This window comes from Spodoptera frugiperda, chromosome 28, assembly GCF_023101765.2.
Source record: "Spodoptera frugiperda isolate SF20-4 chromosome 28, AGI-APGP_CSIRO_Sfru_2.0, whole genome shotgun sequence".
In the NCBI taxonomy this organism is placed as follows: Eukaryota; Metazoa; Arthropoda; class Insecta; order Lepidoptera; family Noctuidae; genus Spodoptera; species Spodoptera frugiperda.
The window spans coordinates 2,725,772-2,748,760 of NC_064239.1; the positions used below are offsets into that span (position 1 = coordinate 2,725,772).

The following is a 22,989-nucleotide window of genomic DNA, read 5'->3' on the forward strand; positions in this document are numbered from 1 at the left end:
CAGACTCTTACTGACTAAAAACCACCCCGTTCCTTCTCCTGCTTTTCGAGACGGAGCCCCGGTAAACCCGCTAGGTAGTCCGCAGCTCCGGATCAGGCATCAGCCCTAGTGGGCCCTATCTGATCAATCAATGTCTCCCCTAAATTCATATTATGTACATACGAGTAGTTTATTTAATACCTAACATTTACCTAAATCGCCTACGATTCGAAAAGACTCATTAGCTATTGTCTAATCAACTTGAGAATTTTTCATAAGTATCTTTAAATATGATTTTTTTTTCTATATATGACAGTATTCTTTGACATTCAGATATCATGTACGACCTTTTAATAGTAGACAAAAGTTTGTTCTTAAATATTATTATAATGTCAAAAAATAAAACCAATGACCGCCTATGGAACGCACTTTGTCTAATTTTTTTTGCGATGAGGCAAAAAGAAAACAACGTAACATAACATTAATTATCTAAACATTAACTAAACTTGTTTTTATTACAATATTTATCTTTATACAACATACATAATGACATGCACACTACACAATATACACATATTTTAGGTTTTAGTACACAGGTTATTTTGGTACATAGGTAAGAGAATAAAGATTGAAAAAGAAAGGGTAAAGCTACGCAATGTCACGCCTTTTATTCCCGGAGGGGTAGGCAGAGGTGCAGTTGCATATTACGGCACTTAATGCCACTGTACAATGTACACCCACTTGTGTTATTAGCCCATGTAATAGGGGGTGAACCTATTGCCATATAAGATAATTAATATAATGTACTGTCGCCCTCAGAGACATTTAATGATTATTTAAACTATTCTTTAGTAACAATTTTCCTCCGAAAACAACTGCTAAGGACGGGGTTAAGTAACCATTAAATGACTCTGAGTACGGTGGTTAGTTTAACAATAGTTACAACCGCTAGCTTTGTACTGAATCAATCTCTATTTTCTTACCTGAGACCAAATACCTTGGATGACTGTACACTACGTTACATCTACTTGTCGGTTCATTGTTTGAGATTCCAAATTGTTAAATGTTTACTCAACTTGATAATATTTTGTTGACTTTTCACGCTCACTGCTACTCGCTTCACACTTTTCGCTTCTTAGATTTCGTTTCCTAAGTTTTCTTTCGCAAAGCCTCTGCAAACATAGATATGACACTAGTTAAATATACTACGTAAGTAGAATTTTATAATAACAGCACACAATACTGTCCAGTCGGATTAAAAGCTTAATTTTATTGCTTTGGGCCGAATATAAAGATCATGGTGGTCTTCTGGGAAGAAAGGAAACTGATATCATGACTCCTTTGTACCCAACGTACTCAAATGTTAAGTGAATAAAGGACTTTAAAAGCCAAGGTGGTCACCGGTAACCGACGTTAGCGGAGTATTTGCCTTCAACAGTTTCCTATTGGAGTGTGAAAATAAATAGTGCGGTATAATAGTAGCGTCTTTATGAGTGTATGTGAAGCCTCGTCTCCAATAGGAACATTTGTCGAGCGACATGAGTCCCAAGAGGCATCGGGTGATGTCGGACGACATTGTTAACTGTGCGACAAGGAACAGTTTCAACAATGTCGCAACGGATGTCTCGGGGACACATGTCGCTCGACAAATGTTCCTAGTGGGGACGAGGCTTAAAATCTATATACAAAGACATATTTTATATTATCATGTGAAGACAATACATTTTATTTAACATATAAATAAGGATAAATTGCATTTTTGACTTTGAAAAATGCATTTAATGAATAATGCATGAAATCAAAAGTCAAACAAAGTGAACTTAAGGGCAAATGCATTCGCCATTTGCATTCCTTGTTGATACCTAATGCCTACTGATCTACTCTTTGTTTACATTTACTCCTCCTTGCGTCGTTTATCCCCAATGCTGAGGGTCGTGACCCCGACGAATAACTCTCTGGTTAACTATATTTCGCCATGTTGCTCTATCTTCGGCGATGTGGATGGCGTCGCAGACTGTGGTCTCCAGTGTGGCACGGATTTGGTCCGACCAACGTATCGGACTCCTGCTCCTTAGTCTACATACTTGGACATTTACTAAATAGATAATATTTACCTTAAATGATTTCCTGAACTTAGTGGACATGGCGCTGAAAAGCAGCGGGTTCAATACCGTCGGGAGCCAACTATTGAACATAGCTATCTTGTTCACTGTCGACCACCACTGGAAAAAGGGTGTTTAGCAATGAACATTGTATCCATTTTATAAAATCGCAACCAAGTTGTCCGATTAACAAAAAATCACGGCTTACTCGCTTACATTCAATGTAATCATGTATTCATCAATCAATGTACTCAATGTAGACTCTTCATTATGAGCAGCGTGCGCAGACGCGGTGACGTTGCACAGGCTACTCAGTACGTTACGTCTATGTCTACATTACGTCTACGTGAGTAAACCCTGATTGTCTCACGATAGTTATTATAAAAATAAAGTTGTAAAAGTATTTAAATATAAATTCATCACTGTCTGGATTATTATGATGACATAAAAGTTATATTGATTAATAAGAAGAACGAGTTTAATTCACTTCGATCTTTCGAATTGAAAGTTACAGAATAGCCTAGCTGAAATAGAATGTCTATCCATGTCACTAAAACAATTAAATCATTAAACATATGTAATAATTTATACCTGATGTAGGTGAGCGAATTTTTTGTAGTGAACTGCAAACATCAACGCTTTGAGCAGGAAACATGGCAGCCAGCAGATTATAAAGGATAGTGTCAGCGTCACTAAAACATATAAAAACATTGTCTAAGGAAATGCCGTATAGATTAGTTACATCTAATTGATATATTTATTAACTAATACAACTTTAAACAGGACCCAACCAATGTCAAATATAACAAAAGTTTTGATTGCGTTTAAAATAATCATAACCCAAAAACCTGTCTCCATTTGATATTTAATTTAATGCTAAAACTTTATCTAGTTTGTACTAGATAAGGATAAAATAAGTTTTAATTCATTTACACACATCACATGCCAAATCATGCGTCTAGGTCGAGTCTGTCACAAAACTACCAGTACCAGTTGTAATACTCTAATTTATGCATTATTAAGTATTTTTCTAGTTTTTGTTATGACACGTGTAACCCCACCGAACTAGACAAGGAAGGAACCTAATATTGTGTTGCAAATTCTATAAGAATCAAGTCAATCTAATATACAATTAATATTATTTATAATTACGTATAAGTTGTTCTACTTACGTATAAGTTTATTCACTTTCTTCTTCTTGAATCCACTATTGAACACAGCACCATCAAAATGTCCCACGTTATTATGGTTTACTCTAACCGCTATTCTAGAATACACGAATATCATTATAGCCAGCGGTACTATGAACGTGAGGACAGCACTCACTGCTATTACGACCCTGCCAAACCAAGACGGCAAGGAAAAGCATATTAACGTATTCCCACTGTTAAATATCTCAAGCATCCAAAACTCTGGCACCGTCTCCAGGACCGCTATCGTCCAGATTATCCCAAGAATCTTGCCAACCCTTTGCCACACACCCGTGCGCTTCAAAGTCATTGGATAGCACACCGCTATGTACCTTTCTATCGATAGAGCCGTCATCACCAAAATGCTGTTGTTCCAAAGCACACCGATGATCAAAAAGTGTATGCACATCACGAAATTACATGAAAACACTCCATTATTGTACTGGAACAGCTCATGCTTTTGTGTCAGAAGCTGATAGATGATGATTAAAATGGGAAACGTGACAAGTAGATCTGACACGGCCAGGTTGAACAGGTAGCAGTTGGTGACGGTGTGCATGGTCTTGTCGTAGTAGATCACGATGCAAGTGAGCACGTTACCAACTAGGCTTGCGACGAAAATGAAGAATAGTGCTACTGAGAATATCACTTGGGAACTATACGGCACCTCAGTAAGCGCCAACGTCACATATTCGTGCCAATCTTCTGTAACATTATCGACGGAGTCATTCATTGTATTATATTTGTTTTATTTTCACTCTTGTAAGTAACAACGTTTTTATCCTATAAAACTTCTAGATTTTTCACAAGTCCCGTGCAAGGTGGTACAGTCGACTGAGCTCATGACACCAGTGCTGGTCAATGTTTATCTAATACATTGGTGATATTAGTTATCAACGAAGTAGTGTGTTCAACAATGTACATAAACGATTAGCTGGATTAATTCTATAGCCTGATGCGTGGGCGTGGGTAGTGTATAGTAAATTAATAGTACGAGTAAGAACGAATTAATTAAATTTGCTACGCACATAACGTTTTCTTCGAAAAATAATGGCATTGTAAATATAGGGTACATCCAAGCTAGAACCATTATCTTCAGTAATAAAATTACAATCAACATAATGAAAATTGGTCGTGAAATGTTTGCGCATAACTTTAGTCGGAAAGTGACCAACAGTTGGCTGCGCGACGCTCGCCGCATCGTTTGTCGCGCAATTTTACTCACGGCTATGAGTCTCTAGCATGGCTTGAAACCAATCCAGATACCTCGTTAAATAAAATAAAGCTGTTGTCTACGTGACGTTACCGGGCCGCACACCGCTGATGAGTAAGAATTCAGATATGACATAGTAAAGCTTTTTTCGAAGAGTTCACGTGAGTACATTTTTATTTAATCAATTTTAAATGTCTCACATTAGGAATAATATAACCATTTTATGGATCACACAAAGAATTACTCTGTATAGAGCAGTGCAGTCAAAATAACAGAATGTCAAAAAATTGTTGAAACTTATTTATTAAAACATACAAAAGCGTTTATTGTTAAAGTAGATTTAAAATTGTAGAGTTAAAGTAGATTAATATCTATTTACACAATTTTTAACTTTCATCATCACTTCGTATTTCATTTAAGACAAAAATATTCACGAAATAAAATACGAAAACAGTATCTATTAAAACATTAAATCAATTTATTATCCAGTAACAAAAAAAAATAAGTATAATAACAGTAAAGTAAGACTACTATTTTAGAAATTAAGTAGGTATTACGTAATTAATTCTTAAACAATCACATTTTACCAAAAAGGACCAAATCTGAAAAATTGGTCCTTCGGTACGAAAATTATATAATGTAACCAAAAATACATCTAGGTAATATCAGATAATATAGGCACTTCAAATTAATATCTAAACAAAATAACCCTTATTAATTCTCATTATAAATAGTGTACAATTGATATCGAAAACACCATTTATCACGATACAATTTTAAGGCCTGCAACACCATTTTATTCAAGAATTACGTCAAACAACATCAACCAACAACAGAGATCACATTTTAAACTAGACCAATTAAAATTAGGTCAAATTACAAGACTAAGCAATGTCAAAGCCAATATGGCCTTAGACCACCTCCTTTTTAGCCAACAAAATAAAATACATTTAACAATATCACAACATCGAGAGCCGATTTGACAGATCCTCTATAATTTCCAACAATTATGTTAAACTAACTCATTTAATCCACTGGTTAGATAATATACTGCCAAGGGTTTAAAATTAACCGAAGCATTGTTCTTCCACATCGCAATTAAGAGGCTGAAAAACCGACCTGAACTTAATCTAAAGTTATTTTAAGAATATTTAACTGTTAGTCGGTAAGAACCATCCGTGTAAACATTTGGGAGCGGGCGAGGGAGTATTGAAGGTGGCTCGCGCTAGTTCCTGCATTGTCTTCGCGTCTAGGATTAGTACGGCCACTGTATGCGTCACCTCACCGCCCCATACTAATGCACTTAGGAGAACTCCGTCATCTTCGTCCTGGAATAAACATGTGAGTTTAAATAAATCCTTTAATTAAGATAAATTACTTTCATAAAAGTCCTTGACAGTTTACTGCAGAACTATGACTTGCTTGCTTGATGAGCCTTCTCAACATAAGAAGGTTTGCCAATATATCTATGCTTACCAGACGGGTTAGAGATCGTAGTATAAAAGGTTAATTTATATTCTTTACAAATTGGTTTTATTGTCCCATAGTTTTGACGTCGTATTGTCGTTACATTGTTCCTACATATATATACAATAGGTAAATGATCAAATAATGTATCAGAGATATTGTAAAAAAACATTTTTTGAAAAGAGTAACGATGGAGTTTCTTGCTCGTTCTTCTCCATTCGAAGCAACACTTTGGAACGAGCGCCTAGCTTCACTGACAGACAGACTGACGGACAATTCAATTTGACGTTTCAAAAGTGCCTAATTTAGGATTAATTGAAATAAATGCTTTGACTTTGACTTTGACTTTGGTTCGAAATATCAGAGAGCACTACTGCCCCGGTCTCTGTTAAATATGTAGTCCTTTAGTTAATTCTTACGTCACCTGTAGGGAAAAGTAGTGCGAGTGCGATATGTAACCCATCTGCCAAACGTGGAGATTATGACAAAGCCCTGTATGTGGAGGAGGCCCAAAGCTCAGAAGTGAACTATCGTGTATCGCGATTTGTTGATAATGATGAAATATTGTATACGTTCTCATAAAGATATTATTAATACACAAAGTGACATATTGCCTTACCTTAGCATTAGGCGCCGGTACAAATATCGGTTCGCTCGGGTAACAGTTGGGTTTACACCACGTCTTCGTCTCACCTGTCTTTGTGTCCACTTTTATAACCTGAAACATTACAAGATTTAATTGTGGTCCTTCTAGGCAGATTACTTGCAACCCAAACGGTCCTATTTTCGAAAAATATCAAGTCATTTAGGAAACACAGTAGGATTTGTGATTTTATGCTGCTGCCGCTGTACGCACTTTTTTATATTCATATATAAAATTATATTTAGTCTTACCATTCCGGGATTTTCAGCATCTACATCTGAACTGATGGCGTAGAAGTATCTATAGGGTTTTGCTGAAATAAATAAAGAGTAACAATTAGCACAATGCCCGTATTTAACAATAACTGAAGGTTAATGAAGAAATATATATTTACCGTTATGAACATCATAGTGTATTCTTGGAGTTTCACATCCGATGTTAGCCAGAGTCTTTGGTGCCACATAAGTCAGGTTAGGTGCATCAAGTGACACCTCCATCCTTTTAGGTCGCGCTCGGAACCAATTCGCATAGTCTGCGTTACTTTGCATCGACTAGAATAGAAAGTATTATGAAAATTATTTTATTAGATAAATCATTTCATTGTAATATTTTATAGCTATGACAGAGTAGATATTTAATCGACATTGTAATTGGGTATTGGGTAAACAAAATATGTTATAGTTCAATATTACTTTTAGACGGTCCTTTTAAGGGGTAATCAGAGTTTTAAATTAAGTTGTATAGTTATAATGTACACCAACTTGTTTCTCTCTTTACATTATTTGGAAACTTTAATTCTATATCATGTACCAAACACCAAAGTAAATGAAACATATCACTTGAAAGGAACTCCTTCCACTAAATGATAAAAAGTAAAGAATTCTTTGTAAACTAATTGGTAAATAATTCTGGTTCAAGACCTTTACTAAGTCAGGAAAACTGTAGCTAAATTAATTATTAAAAATACCTAATTTTTCACATGAATAACTCACCTCAATAGCCTCAACATACATGGCGTCTATGACCTTAGCGTCCTTGTAGGCACATATATCCACAACCAGGTTGCCTTCCTGTTCATACGTGTTGATGATGTGCAAGTAGAACAAGGATTCAGTACGGAATCTCTTTACTTCTCGTCCTGTAGATCTACTTAGAAGGACTATGTGGGTCTGAAATCAAGAAATTATCGATTATTTTTAACTGTTTTAAGCTCTCTTTGAGTCTCATGTAGTACTTAGTAATGTATTACATGAGACTCCTGTGTGTGTACGTGTTAGTGATTAAGACCCATTTTGTGCGTTCTGCTCATAAATCTGCATATATTGTTGTAAGGCAGGAAAGGACCAGATTATTTTCTGTTTTGGTCTTTTGATTCGCTGTGAATATAAAATCGTAAAAAATAACATGTTTTGGTTTTTGAACATGGGCAATTATTATCTAGTAAACATAACACATAAACACGTTTTATTGGGTCTCTAGTGAACGGATAAATAAATGATTTTATTATGAACTGACCTCATAACCAGGATTCCATTGTAAACTGGAAACCAGCTTATCATTGGTGATGAGACCTCGCATTAGTCCAGGGACAGATACCGACAGCGGCTGTTCCACTATCACGAAATAATTCTCAGTTATACCTGGAAGTAAAAAGAAAATACAAAATCAAATTAGTAATAGTAAAAAGTTATCTGTTTTGTTAAAAGTAAGATATTGAAAACGGAATCTTAAATTTAGGTTAGGAAAAGTTAATAAGGTTTTCGATATTTGAAATTCCAAATACTAAAATTAAATAGCGTTTGGAATTCAGTACCCTTAGGATGAATTTGCTTTACTACTACTACTACTACTACTAACGTAAATCAAACTCATACTAAGGGTACGGCATAGTGTATGGCAATCGTTTAAGTACGTGAGTAATTAAGTACCATATACTTAAAACATAACGGTCAAAATTAAACGTTAGTAGACACAAAACTTACCAAACGTATGCATGTAAGAAGGATTCAGTGTCCAACGAGGCTTCAATGTTGCTACAATGTGTGCGCTTTTGAACATGTCGCCTGAAAATCAAATTATTATGATTATTATTTACTATATCAACGCTACACTTTGTCGCAAAAGAAATAATATTACCAGTAGGTATTAAACATTTTTCCATTTAATTCAATTAATAAGAGTATCAGAATCTAAAGACCAGCCTTCGTGAAAATTTCTTCAAGCGGGGATTCAAAAAGAAAGATAAAATTAATGTTTTACATAGACATAGATAGAAAATAATATTATTTACCTTTTTCAGTGAAAGGGAATTTCGCGACCACGTGACGTATTGTGCCTTTCACGATGGACATACCAAGGTTGTACACGTCCCCTGAAAATACACAATTTACTCTTTAATAATGACAAAACAATCATTTTATTTCAATTCCATGAAAATTGATTGTGGATATTTTGTAGAAATTTTCTTTGATAAATTATATCCAAGATACGATAAAAAAGAATTGAAACAGAATACATTGATTTAATTGATTTATTGAAACAGAATAAAAAAGTGGGTGTACATTGTACAGTGGCATTACGTGCCATAATGTGCACCTCTGCCTACTACCCCTTTGGGGATTAAAGGCGTGAACATATGTATGAAACAGAATACAAATTATTGAATGCAAATAAGTAGTCTAAAAATAGAAGAGAAAATCTAGTATAATAAATATAGAGTGAGAATCTTCTTGATATCTCTTACCATTAGGCATGACATGTGGATGCGAGGTGTGGTTGACTAACGCCACACATTTCGTCATATTCTTACGCTCCAGAGTGTCGAGGGTAACCGTGTCTACCCTGCAAATAACATCGAATCTTATGTCACATGTAATAAAGACTTGAATTAAATTGGACTTGGTATGAATTTATGTTAAGTATTCTATATATAGTAAGTACTAGATGACTGACATGTGCGTAAATCGAATTTAATCATCCTACTCTGTGGTTGATCATGTGAAAATCCTACCTACAATGATTTCCGGAGCTGCGGACTACCTAGCGGGTTTACCAGGGCTCCGGCTCGAAAAGCAGGAGTAGGAACGGGGTGGCTTTTAGTTAGTAAGAGTCTGACACTCCCTCTCGCCTTGCCCTGGCGAGGGAAGGCATTGGATGATTTTCCTCCCTTAAAAAAACTACGATACTATACTATTATATCATTTTGTGCGTATTACTAAATACATACCACGTAGTTATTTAAAATATGAAATGATCTTATCTCAAAATAAATATTTTGGTATAAACTTTCCTATCTATATTTATATAGATTGAGTAAGACCTAAAAAATAAACGTTCTTCGCCAAGATCGAGGTCGAATGAGGTTAAACTTTATCCGTAGTCTAGAAAGGTCCGATGTTTTTTTTTTTTTTTGTGCGTATATTCGTGTCATTTGATTAGAAACCGTGATTAACACGTGTAAAACAGCACCACGGTCTTTACTTTATTCAAAATTAAATATGGACTTAGTAATATACTTTGGTCCTTTGTTCCGAAAATATACCCAGAAATATCTACTTACTTAAGTACTCGAATTTTCATCTCAAAATTTTCAATGGAAATGGGTCAATGACCTGGCAAAACTCCAGATTGTCTCAATTTATTATTCTGCCGTTGTCGCAAGATCGTAGACGCAATGATAAAAAAACAATTGTATAAAAAAACAAAATTATGTGTACTCTACTTTTACTTAAATATGTACGACCGAATTATTGTTTGATCGACAACAATCGTTCAAAGGAGTAGACAAAGTATTTACTTAAAAATTTCACATTATTAAGCTCGTGAACACGAGAAGCCTTATTAAAAAAGTAATACAAAATTAAATAAAATGCTCTCCATTGTCATATTGATGTTAAAATTTTTATTTGTAGGTACAATGGTATATTACACAGCTGCTTTAGTTGCAACCAGCAAACAAGTGGAGCGAGGTTATTGACCTTTTTCAATTCCTTATTTCTTAGTAATGAAATTGATGTACCAGGTCTAGGTTTACTATAGTCTGATACATAGAGCAATCAGGTTAATAGCAAACTAGCAAAATATGTCATTTATTGCTTATACCTGCAAACATACACAATATCAACACGTATAATCGTCCCGCATATCACTTATTGCGGTTAGCAGAGACAACGAAACCGCAAATGGCATGATCCTAGCATACCCTCAATCAGTTTGTATTACAGGTAATTTATACAAATCATCATCGCCACCACCAGCTTGTCACGGTCCTCTTGCCCATTGTCCTATCTTAACTTAGGGTTGCTTTAAATTTAGGGTCGAAAGATTGGTGAACACGATATGAGGGTTTGCTCCAATCACCACGCTTTTTTTAAGGAGAGAAAATCATCCAATGTCTTCTCTCGAGGCAAGAGGGAGTGTCAGACTCTTACTGACTAAAAACCATCCCGTTCCTACTCCTGCTTTTCGAGCCGGAGCCCCGGTAAACCCGCTTGGTAGTCCGCAGCTCCGGAATCGTCACGCTTAGAAAGCGGATAAATACTTCAATATTTCCTTACCTGTGTATAATGGGACCTTCAGTGAACGCGTATACTTCATCACCGAATGGATATACTGATATCATCGCGTTATCCGACATGTGCTCGGCGGGGTTGAAGAATGCTGCGACCCTGTGGATATAAGGAATTACATCAAAAACAAAGTAACGTTAAAGTTATTTAAACTTTTATAAGAAGGGTTAAATGAGACGTACATGAGACATGCTTAAATGTATAAGACTTCATCATCAAAAGCACGTATCAGTCGACTGCTGTATTAAGAATCTCCTTTACATAGAAGTGGTACATATCCTCACATATCTGCACGCTCGGTATGCGAGTTGGAGATCCCAGTTTAAAAGGTTCAGGTACACATATCATAGAGCGGCTTCTGCTAGGTTTCTATCTAATGTGGTATCCCTGCCCATCTTAATATCGAGTTTGATCTGATATATCACAAAGATGTAGCCCAATTAGATTCTAATCATAGGTACCTATACCTACTGCATAAAGTTCAAACAATAGGGATGATGACGGAGTATGAAAATTAAAAATGTATCGTTCGTCATATAGATAATGAAAAATTATTAGACACGTAATTTCGTCATATAAGATAACAATGCTTAGATAAAACGAATCAAGGTTGAGAAGAGGAAGCAAATACATAATTTCTACGTATAAAATGTACTTAAAAGTGACGTCACGCGATATTTCAAATCAACATATCTTCGAAAGTATTTTATTTTACTTCGAGAGTATTAAAATAATAAAAAATAGTCATCAACGCTATTATTAAGCCAAGATTGTTACAGAACATTTTAGAACACTTGATGTTCTATTTTTAGCTCGTATTCAGTTAGTGCCCACGATAGATAATCGGCTTACAGTCTGTTGTACTATGTACTACGTCTGTAGTTAGAAACAATTTCGTTACACAGTATTAACTTCATTACATTCCACGGCAATTTGCTTCGAGGCTTACTTTATTAACACTTGAGTCATACGTCATCGTCCATAATATACAGGGTGTCCCTGAAATCGACGTCCAACGGGCACTAGATGATCAGCAAGGTTCCAACTGTTATCTTTCATAAGTCCTACAGTTTTTAAATTACAGTGACTTATGTGTCATCCACGAAAAAGTACACCCTGTGCCAGTCTTTTGACTCTTGTTGCTACAAATCTTTATTTTTTCGTCTGCAGTCTTCCTTACATCATCCTGAATAGTGCTCCAGTAATATGGAATCATAAATTCTTAGCCAACTGCTTTAGATTGGAAAACATTGTTAGTTTTAGAGGAACCAAATACACTGAATAAAATTTTCACCTTACTTTAAGTACTGTACTGAATAAATTATGTATGGCACTAGTAGTGGCAAATTTCACCAAAGTTCATTTAATAAGGATTATGAAATGGTATAGCACTTTGCAAATTATTTCTTAAATTCAAAAAAGATTTTTCAACGAAACTCCGTTTCGATGAATTTATTTGAACTTACTAATATTTCTTCTAGTGTACTCAAATCATACGTTACAACTTCGTATGCACTAGACAACACTTTGCACGCGATTTGTTATCATCATGTTGAAAATCAGCGAGGATCTCTTGTCAAACAACATTGTCTGTCTACTCATGATTTCGCTTGCAGCTTTCGTCGGCAATATTACTAGACTTACTAGAGGAACTCATGTTGTGTATCATGTTTCACTAAATAATATTGAATGATTGCAATATGATGTTCATAGTGCATCAAACACATTATCAAATGTGTAGTAAAATCAAAAGGAATGGACGCGGCAGCGTCATGTATACAGCATATCGACGCGGTAGTGGTATGGTGTACATGAGCCCTTACGCACAATTACTCGTCATATCCCCACCAAAAAAAAAAGGAAATTGGTGAATCCTCCGATTAAGTTACGTGTTCATGCCTTGTGATCAAATGCGGGATGAAGCATCAAATATTCTTTAGTTTGTCGAGAAAGTTATTTGCACCGTTACAAGGAATTGCAGGTAAAACAAAAAATAATTTAAAAAATAAATAATCAACACGGCGCAAAAAAGCCAATGCTCAGCTAAAATACCGAAGACGGAGTACGATGGCTCGAGATGCACAACACCAGTTCGTCGAGCGATAATATTACCGACGAATACTGCAAGCGAAATCACGGGTAAACAGACAATATTGTTTGACAAGAGATCCTCGCTGATTTTCAACATGATGATAACAAATAGCGTGCAAAGTGCTGTCTAGTGCATACGAAGTTGTAACGTATGATTTGAGTACACTAGAAGAAATATTAGTAAGTTCAAATAAATTCATCGAAACGGAGTTTCGTTGAAAAATCTTTTTTTGTGTCGAATTTAAGAAATAATTTGCAAAGTGCTATACCATTTCATAATCCTTATTAAATGCGCCAACTTTGGTGAAATTTGCCACTACTAGTGCCATACATAATTTATTCAGTACAGTCACTTAAAGTAAGGTGAAAATTTTATTCAGTGTATTTGGTTCCTCTAAAACTAACAATGTTTTCCAATCTAAAGCAGTTGGCTAAGAATTTATGATTCCATATTACTGGAGCACTATTCAGGATAATGTAAGGAAAACTGCAGACGAAAAAATAAAGATTTGTAGCAACAAGAGTCAAAAGACTGGCACAGGGTGTACTTTTTCGTGGATAACACATAAGTTACTGTAATTTAAAAACTGTAGGACTTAGAAGGCTTTTTTTATATTTTTCTGATAACATTTGGAACCTTGCCGATCATCTGGTGCCTGTTGGACGTCGACTTCAGGGACACCCTGTATATTGTTAACGGGTCTTTTCGATTAACCATTTTCTTTCTTTTTCAAAATAGATTAATAAAGAAATTCGTTCAAAGAGAAAATGTACTTAATTATAAATAAAATTCGTAGTTAATTAAGAAACCAAGCGGTAATTTTAATATCGTTCCCTTAAGGAATAACAAACAAGAATTTTACTTAAAATACTTATGTTTAATCAACTGCCTATAGCAATTTCTTATTACTCAGAAAATTATAATTTATTACTCATCTAAAGTATTTAGTTACGTAATCAATTATTTACTTACTGAAACTAAATACTTCTAAACATTACTTCCTTAGGGAAAAACGAGCAAGGAAAACCACACAACATATTCTCTACGGGAAATTCACATTCTTCATAATAGGGATGGTGACGGGGTACGAAAATTAAAAATCTATTTAGTCCGTCTGTTAGGTTATGAAAAAATATTATATACTTTTTTTATTTTATCATAAAAGACAACAATGCTAAAACAAACGAATCAAAGTTTAAGAGTGGAAGCAAATACGTAATTTCTACGTATAAAATGTACTAATATACCTAGAAGTGATATTTCAAATCGATATATCTTCTAAAGTATTTGTTTCCGTAAGAAAATAAAAAATACGTGTCTAATATTTTAAAATTATCTACAAGGCGGACATTAGAATAAAAATTAGTCATCTACCCTATTCATTTATTACTTACTCATATAAAAGGCGTATTTACCTGTCGAAAATGGAATGGCATGGGTCAGGGGCGGACTTGGTACCGAACTCCGATACTATGATGCGGTTGGCTGCTCTATTCTTCTTCAGCGTGTTGGTACGGAGGAACCGACACTGGTATGTCACATGGCCATCGTCAATCGCGAACCTGGAGAGATATTCTTTCATTTGTATGTAAAAGATAAGGTTTCCCACATTTATCGCTTGTTTTTTTTTTAGTTTAGGGTTTAGTATCAGGCATGAAGTCTTTTTTTTAAAGGGGGTAAATCAACCAATGACTTCTGTTGGAGTGTCAGACTCTTACTGACTTACAACCACCCCGTTCCTACTCCTGCTTTTTGAGCCAGGGCCTATAAACCCGCTAGGCAGTCCGCAGCTCCGGATTAGACAGGAAGCCTAGTGTTGAATTTGCATGTTGAGAAAGTATCATACTTTCAGGATTGTTTTCGGCTACGTTTATCGTATACGTGTTATCTTGAAACACAACACTACCTCTCATTGACGCCGTGGCTGATACTTTTAAAGCTCCTTATATGTAGGTACTATATCTCTATCTAATCGAATATTCTGGATTCCACAAGTGAACAAACGATAACTCGTTAGAATTATATGATAATAGATACAATAGGAAGGATTTATTTGATAATCACATCGTCAGCTTATTACAGTCTACTACCGGATTATGGGCCTCTTCTACATAAAAGCAGTGTTCTGCAATTGGAAAATCAGTGGGAGATCACGGTTAAAAAGTTTTAGGATCTCTATTTAACTAAATACTTGTATAAACGTCTTACTTAATTTCAAATCTAAAAGAAGAGTAAGAGTGCAAATAAATATATTCGAGTCTTCCTATTGCCATTAATCTTACAAATAAAGTAGGTTCTACTGTCTATTTCTTCTTTTCTTTATATTTCTACAAGTAATACATACAGAATAATCGATTTTAATGAGCTCTATTCTACCAATCTAGCCCTGTCGTTTGAAAAAATGTTATTATAATATTGAGTGGTCATGGAGATTACGATAATGGGGCGAATATTTAATTAGTAAATTTGACCCAAACAAACAAAGTAGTCAAGCTAAATATAACCGTTTAATATAACTACAAAAAAGAATTAATTCGTGAATTGTTTTACCTGTGCAAAAGTGCGGAACTGTCGAAAAGGTGATCGAATCTCATATCCCCGACCTTCAGGGAACCTGGTCCATTGCGTAGTAATGTACCACGGAGCCATGTCGGTACCTCACCTGTGAAAAACGATACAAGTTAAAAAACGCAAAGATATATTGATATCACTCTTTTGTTTTGTTCAGTGTATATTTTGTTAGAGTTCAGTATAGTCTATGTTTTGTTGCAATAAACAACTCAGTGCATTTGTAGCTACAGTGAAAAGGCAGCTACCGTAACCAATATTAGTATCTACATAGGTATAATCGTTGAGAGTATAGAAAACGAAACAAATATGTGAAAATCATAGATAACTTTATTTTAATCGCTTCACTTATCGATTCCAGTGAAAATCCCTATTAGAAATATTTGTTTAATTTTCTATACCTAGGTAATGTTAACGAAATCTATGTACCAATTTGGCTAAAGCACTGCCATACCCTTACATACATATAATTTCCTCTACCTAAAGATTCATTATGAAAGATACCAATACCTAGAAGCTTTAAAATCAATAAATAATTGGCTAGAGTAATAAAAAATCTTATGCGAAGTTACCTGGTATCTACCGTAGTATATTTTTATTGCCAGAACGATATAAGCAATTATGTATATTCCTAGTACAACGTTAATTCGAAATTCCATTCCAAGAATGTAATTCGTATACAGTTTACATTAGCTAGATCGTGCAAACCAAACTAGCGTCGTGTTAATACTTGTCTTATTTCAGTTATTTTTGCAGCGCAGACGGTGTTAATAAAAGTAATGGTAGCAATAAAATGCGGTGTGCTTTGAGAAAACTATTTATGGAACTATAGCTCTATTTAATTTTGCTATAAGCACTAGAGTTGTGCGGCTATAAGTTTTATTTATTCAGGCCTTGACTCGATTAACCGAATGTCTTTGTCAAGATTCTATAATTAGGATTGAAATGGACCTTTCTTTGTTCAGAGTACTTTCACAATACTGCACTGGTGTAAACAAGGAGTTTTGTTTCATTTAAGCCTCGTCCCCACTAGGAACATGTGTCCCCGGAGACATCGGGTTATGTTTCCTTGACGCACAGTCAACAATGTCATCCGAAATCACCTAGTGGGGACGAGGCTTTAAAGTATTTTGGTTGTATTTTTCTTTTCTGTTCTAAAATCAAAAATAATAATTTGACTCCAAAAACAATAGCTATGGCCAATGCAAAGGTATTATTTCTCTATCTATACCTGTCCACTTCAAGAATAAGCTGTGAAACCATTACCTAATACTGAAAGTGATGATAGCAATATAATTTAGCAGATACTATTTATAGAATGCGACTTTATTTAATTTGGAACTCAATAGAAGTGCTGAGATAACACTGAGGTCGTCTTTGAAGATGTGTGTTTATGTTTAGTGTTGTGATTGTGACTAAGCGTAGTTATAAACGTATTTTATTTCGGTGTCCTACTAGACCGTGTACGTATGCGATCTTCGCGTGATTAAGTACATAGAGTTGATATTTTCTGTCAATATTCAGAATTAACCAGATCAGGCGTCTTTAGGGACAAGCTAAAAATTTAACACCTGGCTTGTGATCTATTTGCTCGTCTCGTCTATACTTTGTTTACATAGTCTGATAGACGTTGCCAGCAGCTACGTCTTAGGAGAAAATGCTAGTGTGAGTTTACAAAAATCGTGATCCAAAATTTTAGAAATCTGATTTTTAACAGAAAATTACTAGGACGACTATGATCAATATTTCGCGATAATCGTTGACTCACGCTCTAGTAGGACATCGTCTACGACTGAAAATATCATATTTAAATAGCTAAATTAGCTTCATATGTTGCATTTAATGGACACATGTGCTTCACACCATTCCATTTTTTACCTTTGTACTATTGAGAATTTTAACATCCTTTTCAGATATAACATGACCCCGTAAAATCGTAAAATACACCCGGCTATAAAAGTGCGGTCTTTTATTAATTAAAATTATAATTAAATAAAAATGAAATAAAACTCTATTGGCCTAATTAGTGTACTAGGTAGTAATTGCGTTTACAAACATAATAAGATATCACACCCAGACCTGAAACCCTTTGTGTGATGCACAAATTGTTGCAAAGCGGGAAAAGAATCCGCATCACATTACAAAACAACCGGTTCTCATGCATACAGACAAACAATGAAGATATGACTTAACTTTCAGAATATACTAGTAAAATATACGAGATAAACTTGAGTATTGCTACTGACCTGTGATCACCCCCTCAAGAGGTTCAGACACCTCCTCTTCGCAGGATCGGAGCCAAACGGTTGCATCACAATTAGGATACAACTTCTCTGTGTGTGCCTGTGTGGCTGCCATATTTGTATTGCTAGAACTACACAGTTTATTTATATCATGCGTTCAAAATATACACGCCAATCACTAAACGTCCGTTTTTTTAATTTATAATCTATAGTCCCATTGGTTGAGTAAAATTGTAAATAGACACCTATACAGCCAACAATGTCTCATTAAAAATAAAAAGAAAAAATCAATCGCAATTTGAATTTTTAAATTTCTTTTTTCAAAATGGCTTTTCGAACTTGTTTTTAGTTGGTGAATTATGTTTTATTTGCCGGAAAATATTCGTGAACAATATTTTTTTTTTAATAATTTTATTTTAAGTGACATGAAGGCATGCAATCATTATTTATTTTTAATAAAAAAATAATAATTAACATATGTACTGAAATTTTTAAATAATTAATTTCATGACCAATCCATTTCACACTAAAATAAACGTATTTGCGTAACAAAAATTCGGTAGACAGAATATTAGAAACGCACTTACAAGAATGAAAATATTAAAAAACAAATACGAATTCAGAAAAATCCCTTAAACGTAAAACGTTCAGCCGGCGACCAACATTACAGTCAGTTCGATAATTTCCACAACAACCATGACCTTGAACGGACGCACCCGAATATAATCGTACTTACATCAACAGCACAGAACAGATCTTCAAATGTTTAAACTTGGAATAACGAAACACAGATAATATAAAAATAGAATATTATTTCGCGTATTGTAAGACGCGAGTGGTGCCGATAGACGGTATGTGCAGACTGTAGGGGTGTGCTTAGGACTGTCTCCCCGACGCGTAGGCGACCTTGACAGTAGCTGCGCGGTTAGACGCCTACGGCTCGTAGAACAACAATGCATTATACCAGACCACAACAGGATTTATATTCACCATTGCCGAAATACAGATTACGTACAACACGCTACGTTTCACACGATTGTCCCACGTGCGTCATATTTATTTTATGTTAATTAATTTAATTTCTTTTTTTCCTCATGACTAAAAATAATAAGCTGTAATTGTTTTAAAATATAATATCTGTATTAATATGTATAATGAAAAAAAAAATATATTTCGCATATTAATTTCTGTATAAAAATGATACATTCTTTCTCATTCATACGCAAATCTTATTGTTGCATTGTCTGCTCAGTATCAATCTAATTTTAACTGGTATGCGTAGGTAGGTAGTATAATCTTAGGATTATTAAGATAAAAATAGAGGTAGTACAATCTAAGGATTAATTAGATATAGGGATAATTAAGATTACTATAAAATGCATTCATTACCTTATCACAACTATTACCTTAGTTTTGAAGTTTCTAATTATTTTAATATCTTTTACGCCATAAAAATAATATTGAATTCGATATTTGTTTTGTAATTTACATGAGCTTATTATTATGACATTAGCAGGAAAATATTTGGGAAAACCCGACACAAATAAAATAATAAGTGACTAAAGTGTTGTATTCCTATACATATACGTCAAGTAAATTATCGAGAAGTAATAATTAAAAATTAAAACACAACAGGACAATATAAGGATTTAAAAAAAAACATTATCTAATAATCGAGTAGTTTAGTATAGCACTATCAGAAACTGTCGGGCATATAAAATCTAATTTTAGTAAATATTATCATATCACAAAAATATGCACCACTAAAAAGGAGTACCTAAATAAAATGAATTATTGTACTTACATAATATTTTGAATTTGATCATCAAAGTATACAAATAATTTTAAAGGTTATCATGAAGGAAAACTCGTCCAAGGGAAAACGTTAACACTAACTCGAATATTAACACTATTCAAACTGCCAATCAATTTAATAATACAATTTAAATTCCTATATCTAATAAATAATTATAATTTCATAATTAAACTTTTTCGCGCCAACATAACATCTGTCAAACACTATCTGTCAAAAATAAAATACATTCCAGCCAGTTACTAATGCAGCCAGTAACTTCATAAAGGTGCGGACGCGCGTAAGAAATAAAACCTTTTTTCATAAGCAATACGAAATTCAACAATATTTTGGAACAAAAATCTAATAAGTATTATTATTTCCCAACAATTTTATTTATTTGTTTAATAATTATAATTCTAACTCCATATCATAGCATCATAAATACCAGCTATTCGTTATTGCCCTAGAGACTGTATTCATTACAAAAGAATTAATATTCATTAGGAAGATACTAATTACCCAGCTGATGGTGACCTGATAAATAATATGGTCGTGTTTGGCATATTCTTAAAGTTTATCAGTACTACTGATGGTAAAGTACCGCTCGGTAATCTAGAAAAAATCTTTGAAAAACGGGGTCAACACTGTCAGCACTACATCAGAAGCCCATAAAGGACCGTATTGAGTTCAAATACAGATAAAACTATTTCTAGAATCCTATTTCCGATAGTACCTGTTTTTTTTATGACGACGGGAAACCTTCAATATCTGCCTAGGTTTTTGAGGATGATAGTGTGGATTTTTACCTCTGCACCTGTGCGTGGCACTGAGTCCTCTAAATTGACCTGCTCCAGAGGCCCACGGTGCAACGCTAGTTTCGGCACATTCATAGGAGTTCATAGTACCTAGTTGCTACCTGGAAATTCAACTTAAGTCCTCACTCTCGGTAGTCAGCCATAAGAGTAGTCGAGTCAAGATTAAATTTTAGGTAATTACGGATAATTATAACGATAACATTTGTTTTTGCATAGCGTTTAATAACCAATGTTGTTATGCTGCGATAATATGCACAATTTGTTTATAATATGCGAATTTAATTGCACTTATTACCTAATTAGAATACAGTTGCATCATTTATTTATAAACATACATTTACAAATAATTTAAACTAAGTTATAAGTACAATATTCGGACCTGCGGACTACTTAGCCGGTTACTGGGGCTCCGGCTCGAAAAGCAGGAGTAACAACGGGATGGTTTTTAGTCAGTAAGAGTCTGACGCTACCTCTCGCCTCGCCCAAGGCGAGAGAAGTCATTGGATGATTTTCCCCCCTCAAAAAAAGTACAATAGTTATGTTTGTTTGCAGTCTTAAAAGAAACGACTTCTACCAAAATAAATGATAATATTCTTGTCAAACTATGAAAAATAATCGTTTTTGTTCGCATTTGTAGCAATCTCCAAAAGTCAATGGCTGAGTCTCAATAGCATAGTTCATAAAATATAAAAAAAAAACATACCATATGAATGTACACTCAAAGATAGTTTCATGATATAAAATACCTACATGTTTAAAGTATTAATAGATTCATACCAAATTTAACAGAACCCACTTTACATTATCAGCAGTTATATAAAAACTAAAGAACAATAAATAGCCTCCTTATCTATAAATAGCAAGAGCTATATCGATCGTAGACTCCAACGCACACCCTTTCTTATGTATATGATGGCAACATATTCTTATGGCTTCTGTATTTACATTGTGTTAAAGAAAATATATCAATTTATATACTAAGTACTAAGATTATCCGGACCTGTGGACTACCTAGCGGGTTAACCGGGGCTCTGGCTCAAAAAGCAGGAGTGGGAACGGGATGGTTTTTAGTCAGTAAGAGTCTGACACTCCCTCTCGCCTCACCCAAGGGAAAAACCATTGGATGATTTTCCTCCCTTAAAAAAAAGTACAAGAATTGGCGTTTTAATTGATATAAGTTACTTTTTAATGAAAAACTAAGTAACTAATATACAAAAATTACAGTAAAAAATAAATCAGTAGTACAATTATTTGTTTTATCGGTGCCATCCTGTGACGATAATACATATCACTTAGAGTACTGTTAAAAGAGTACCAAATCTAGGTAAAGAGAAATAATACAAATTTAAAGCCAAGTTAATATGTAATAATGAATAACACAACATCGAACAATTTACGCCATTATATACCATGTGTAACAAGCGGGTATCGTGGGCCTAATATTCCCCAACTTCATTCGTAACTCACACCACCAAAATATGCCCAATTTGAAAGCTTATATTTCTTATATACATTCCATTTTTAACACGCTTTTATTAATATTAGTTTAAAGTACCATCCATCAATTATATATACAAGAAATACGGTATAAAAGAACCGGGATGAAAGTGGTTGGCATTCGCATCGATCCTGACTGTGACATTGAAACTCGAGCTCCCGGGGGCACTGTATCTACTCGTCTCGGGCTTGGCTTAAACACAAGCGATAGCGGGAATAAAATTGTATAAAATAATTTTCGTAAATCCCAAACACACTTCTTATCCGACTAGAGAACTGAACTAGAAAACCAAGGTAGATACATACATAAAAATCATTCATCATTAGAAATTAAGGATCGCTTAATACAAAATATATATTAGTTACTTAATATAAAAATAGAGACAATAAACTCATAGACACAACACATTACCTATTTGATTACGGAAATTATTTCGTAGCGCGTAGTAGCGTAGAAGTGGCGTCGTAGACGCGTAGCAGATACGACTACGAATTTCGGAAATTATTTTGTAGCGGTCGTAATAGCGTATAATAGTGGTGTCGTAGACTCGTAGCAGATACGACTACGAATTTCGTAGTACCCTTTTACGTCTACGAATTCAACACCAAATGCTGTTTATTTTTTTATTTTTTTTGAATTATAAGAAAAAAACCGGCCAAGTGCGAGTCGGACTCGCCCATGAAGGGTTCCGTAGCAGCAAGTAGATGACGTAATATAAAAGTTGTAAAATAACTTGGTTTTACATAGTGTTTGTATGAACGACAAAGTTATATTTGCGGTTTTTGAAAATGTTTTAGCGAGGGAGAAATTTCTTAA

At 34.5% G+C, this 22,989-nt stretch overlaps 2 protein-coding genes across 3 annotated transcripts; both read right to left on the reverse strand.

The window, feature by feature from the left end:
- Positions 1 to 852: 852 nt before the first annotated feature.
- Positions 853 to 4,510, reverse strand: LOC118265380 (neuromedin-U receptor 2-like). Its single transcript, XM_035578216.2, has 4 exons — positions 3,254 to 4,510; positions 2,673 to 2,773; positions 2,094 to 2,201; positions 853 to 1,151 (listed from the first exon to the last, which is right to left on the reverse strand). Exons 1-4 carry the CDS (start codon positions 4,002 to 4,004, stop codon positions 1,047 to 1,049), a joined length of 1,065 nt encoding a protein of 354 aa, XP_035434109.1. The 5' UTR covers positions 4,005 to 4,510; the 3' UTR covers positions 853 to 1,046.
- Positions 4,511 to 4,771: 261 nt separating this feature from the next.
- Positions 4,772 to 19,024, reverse strand: LOC118265137 (carotenoid isomerooxygenase). Of its 2 annotated transcripts, none has more exons than XM_035577857.2 (14): positions 18,802 to 19,024; positions 18,069 to 18,196; positions 15,805 to 15,916; positions 14,670 to 14,816; positions 11,151 to 11,261; positions 9,338 to 9,435; positions 8,885 to 8,965; positions 8,577 to 8,657; positions 8,110 to 8,234; positions 7,587 to 7,763; positions 6,989 to 7,145; positions 6,846 to 6,907; positions 6,571 to 6,669; positions 4,772 to 5,812 (listed from the first exon to the last, which is right to left on the reverse strand). In XM_035577857.2, exons 2-14 carry the CDS (start codon positions 18,178 to 18,180, stop codon positions 5,636 to 5,638), a joined length of 1,539 nt encoding a protein of 512 aa, XP_035433750.2. In that variant the 5' UTR covers positions 18,181 to 18,196; positions 18,802 to 19,024; the 3' UTR covers positions 4,772 to 5,635. The 2 variants fall into 2 exon arrangements, with proteins under 2 accessions (XP_035433750.2, XP_050562144.1); XM_050706187.1 differs by having other exon boundaries at positions 18,069 to 18,310.
- Positions 19,025 to 22,989: the final 3,965 nt, after the last annotated feature.

Excerpts from the sequence above, each read along its gene's own strand:
- LOC118265137 (XM_035577857.2), bottom strand. The coding sequence starts at position 18,180 with ATGGCAGCCACACAGGCACACACAGAGAAGTTGTATCCTAATTGTGAT. Across the intron at positions 8,235-8,576 it reads TTCTTACATGCATACGTTTG|GTATAACTGAGAATTATTTC; the intron begins GTAAGTTTTGTG and ends TTTTACTTCCAG. Across the intron at positions 6,670-6,845 it reads ATGCTGAAAATCCCGGAATG|GTTATAAAAGTGGACACAAA; the intron begins GTAAGACTAAAT and ends GTAATGTTTCAG.
- LOC118265380 (XM_035578216.2), bottom strand. The coding sequence starts at position 4,004 with ATGAATGACTCCGTCGATAATGTTACAGAAGATTGGCACGAATATGTG. Across the intron at positions 2,774-3,253 it reads GAAAGTGAATAAACTTATAC|TGACGCTGACACTATCCTTT; the intron begins GTAAGTAGAACA and ends TATATGTTTTAG. Across the intron at positions 2,202-2,672 it reads AATTCGCTCACCTACATCAG|TGGTGGTCGACAGTGAACAA; the intron begins GTATAAATTATT and ends CCCTTTTTCCAG.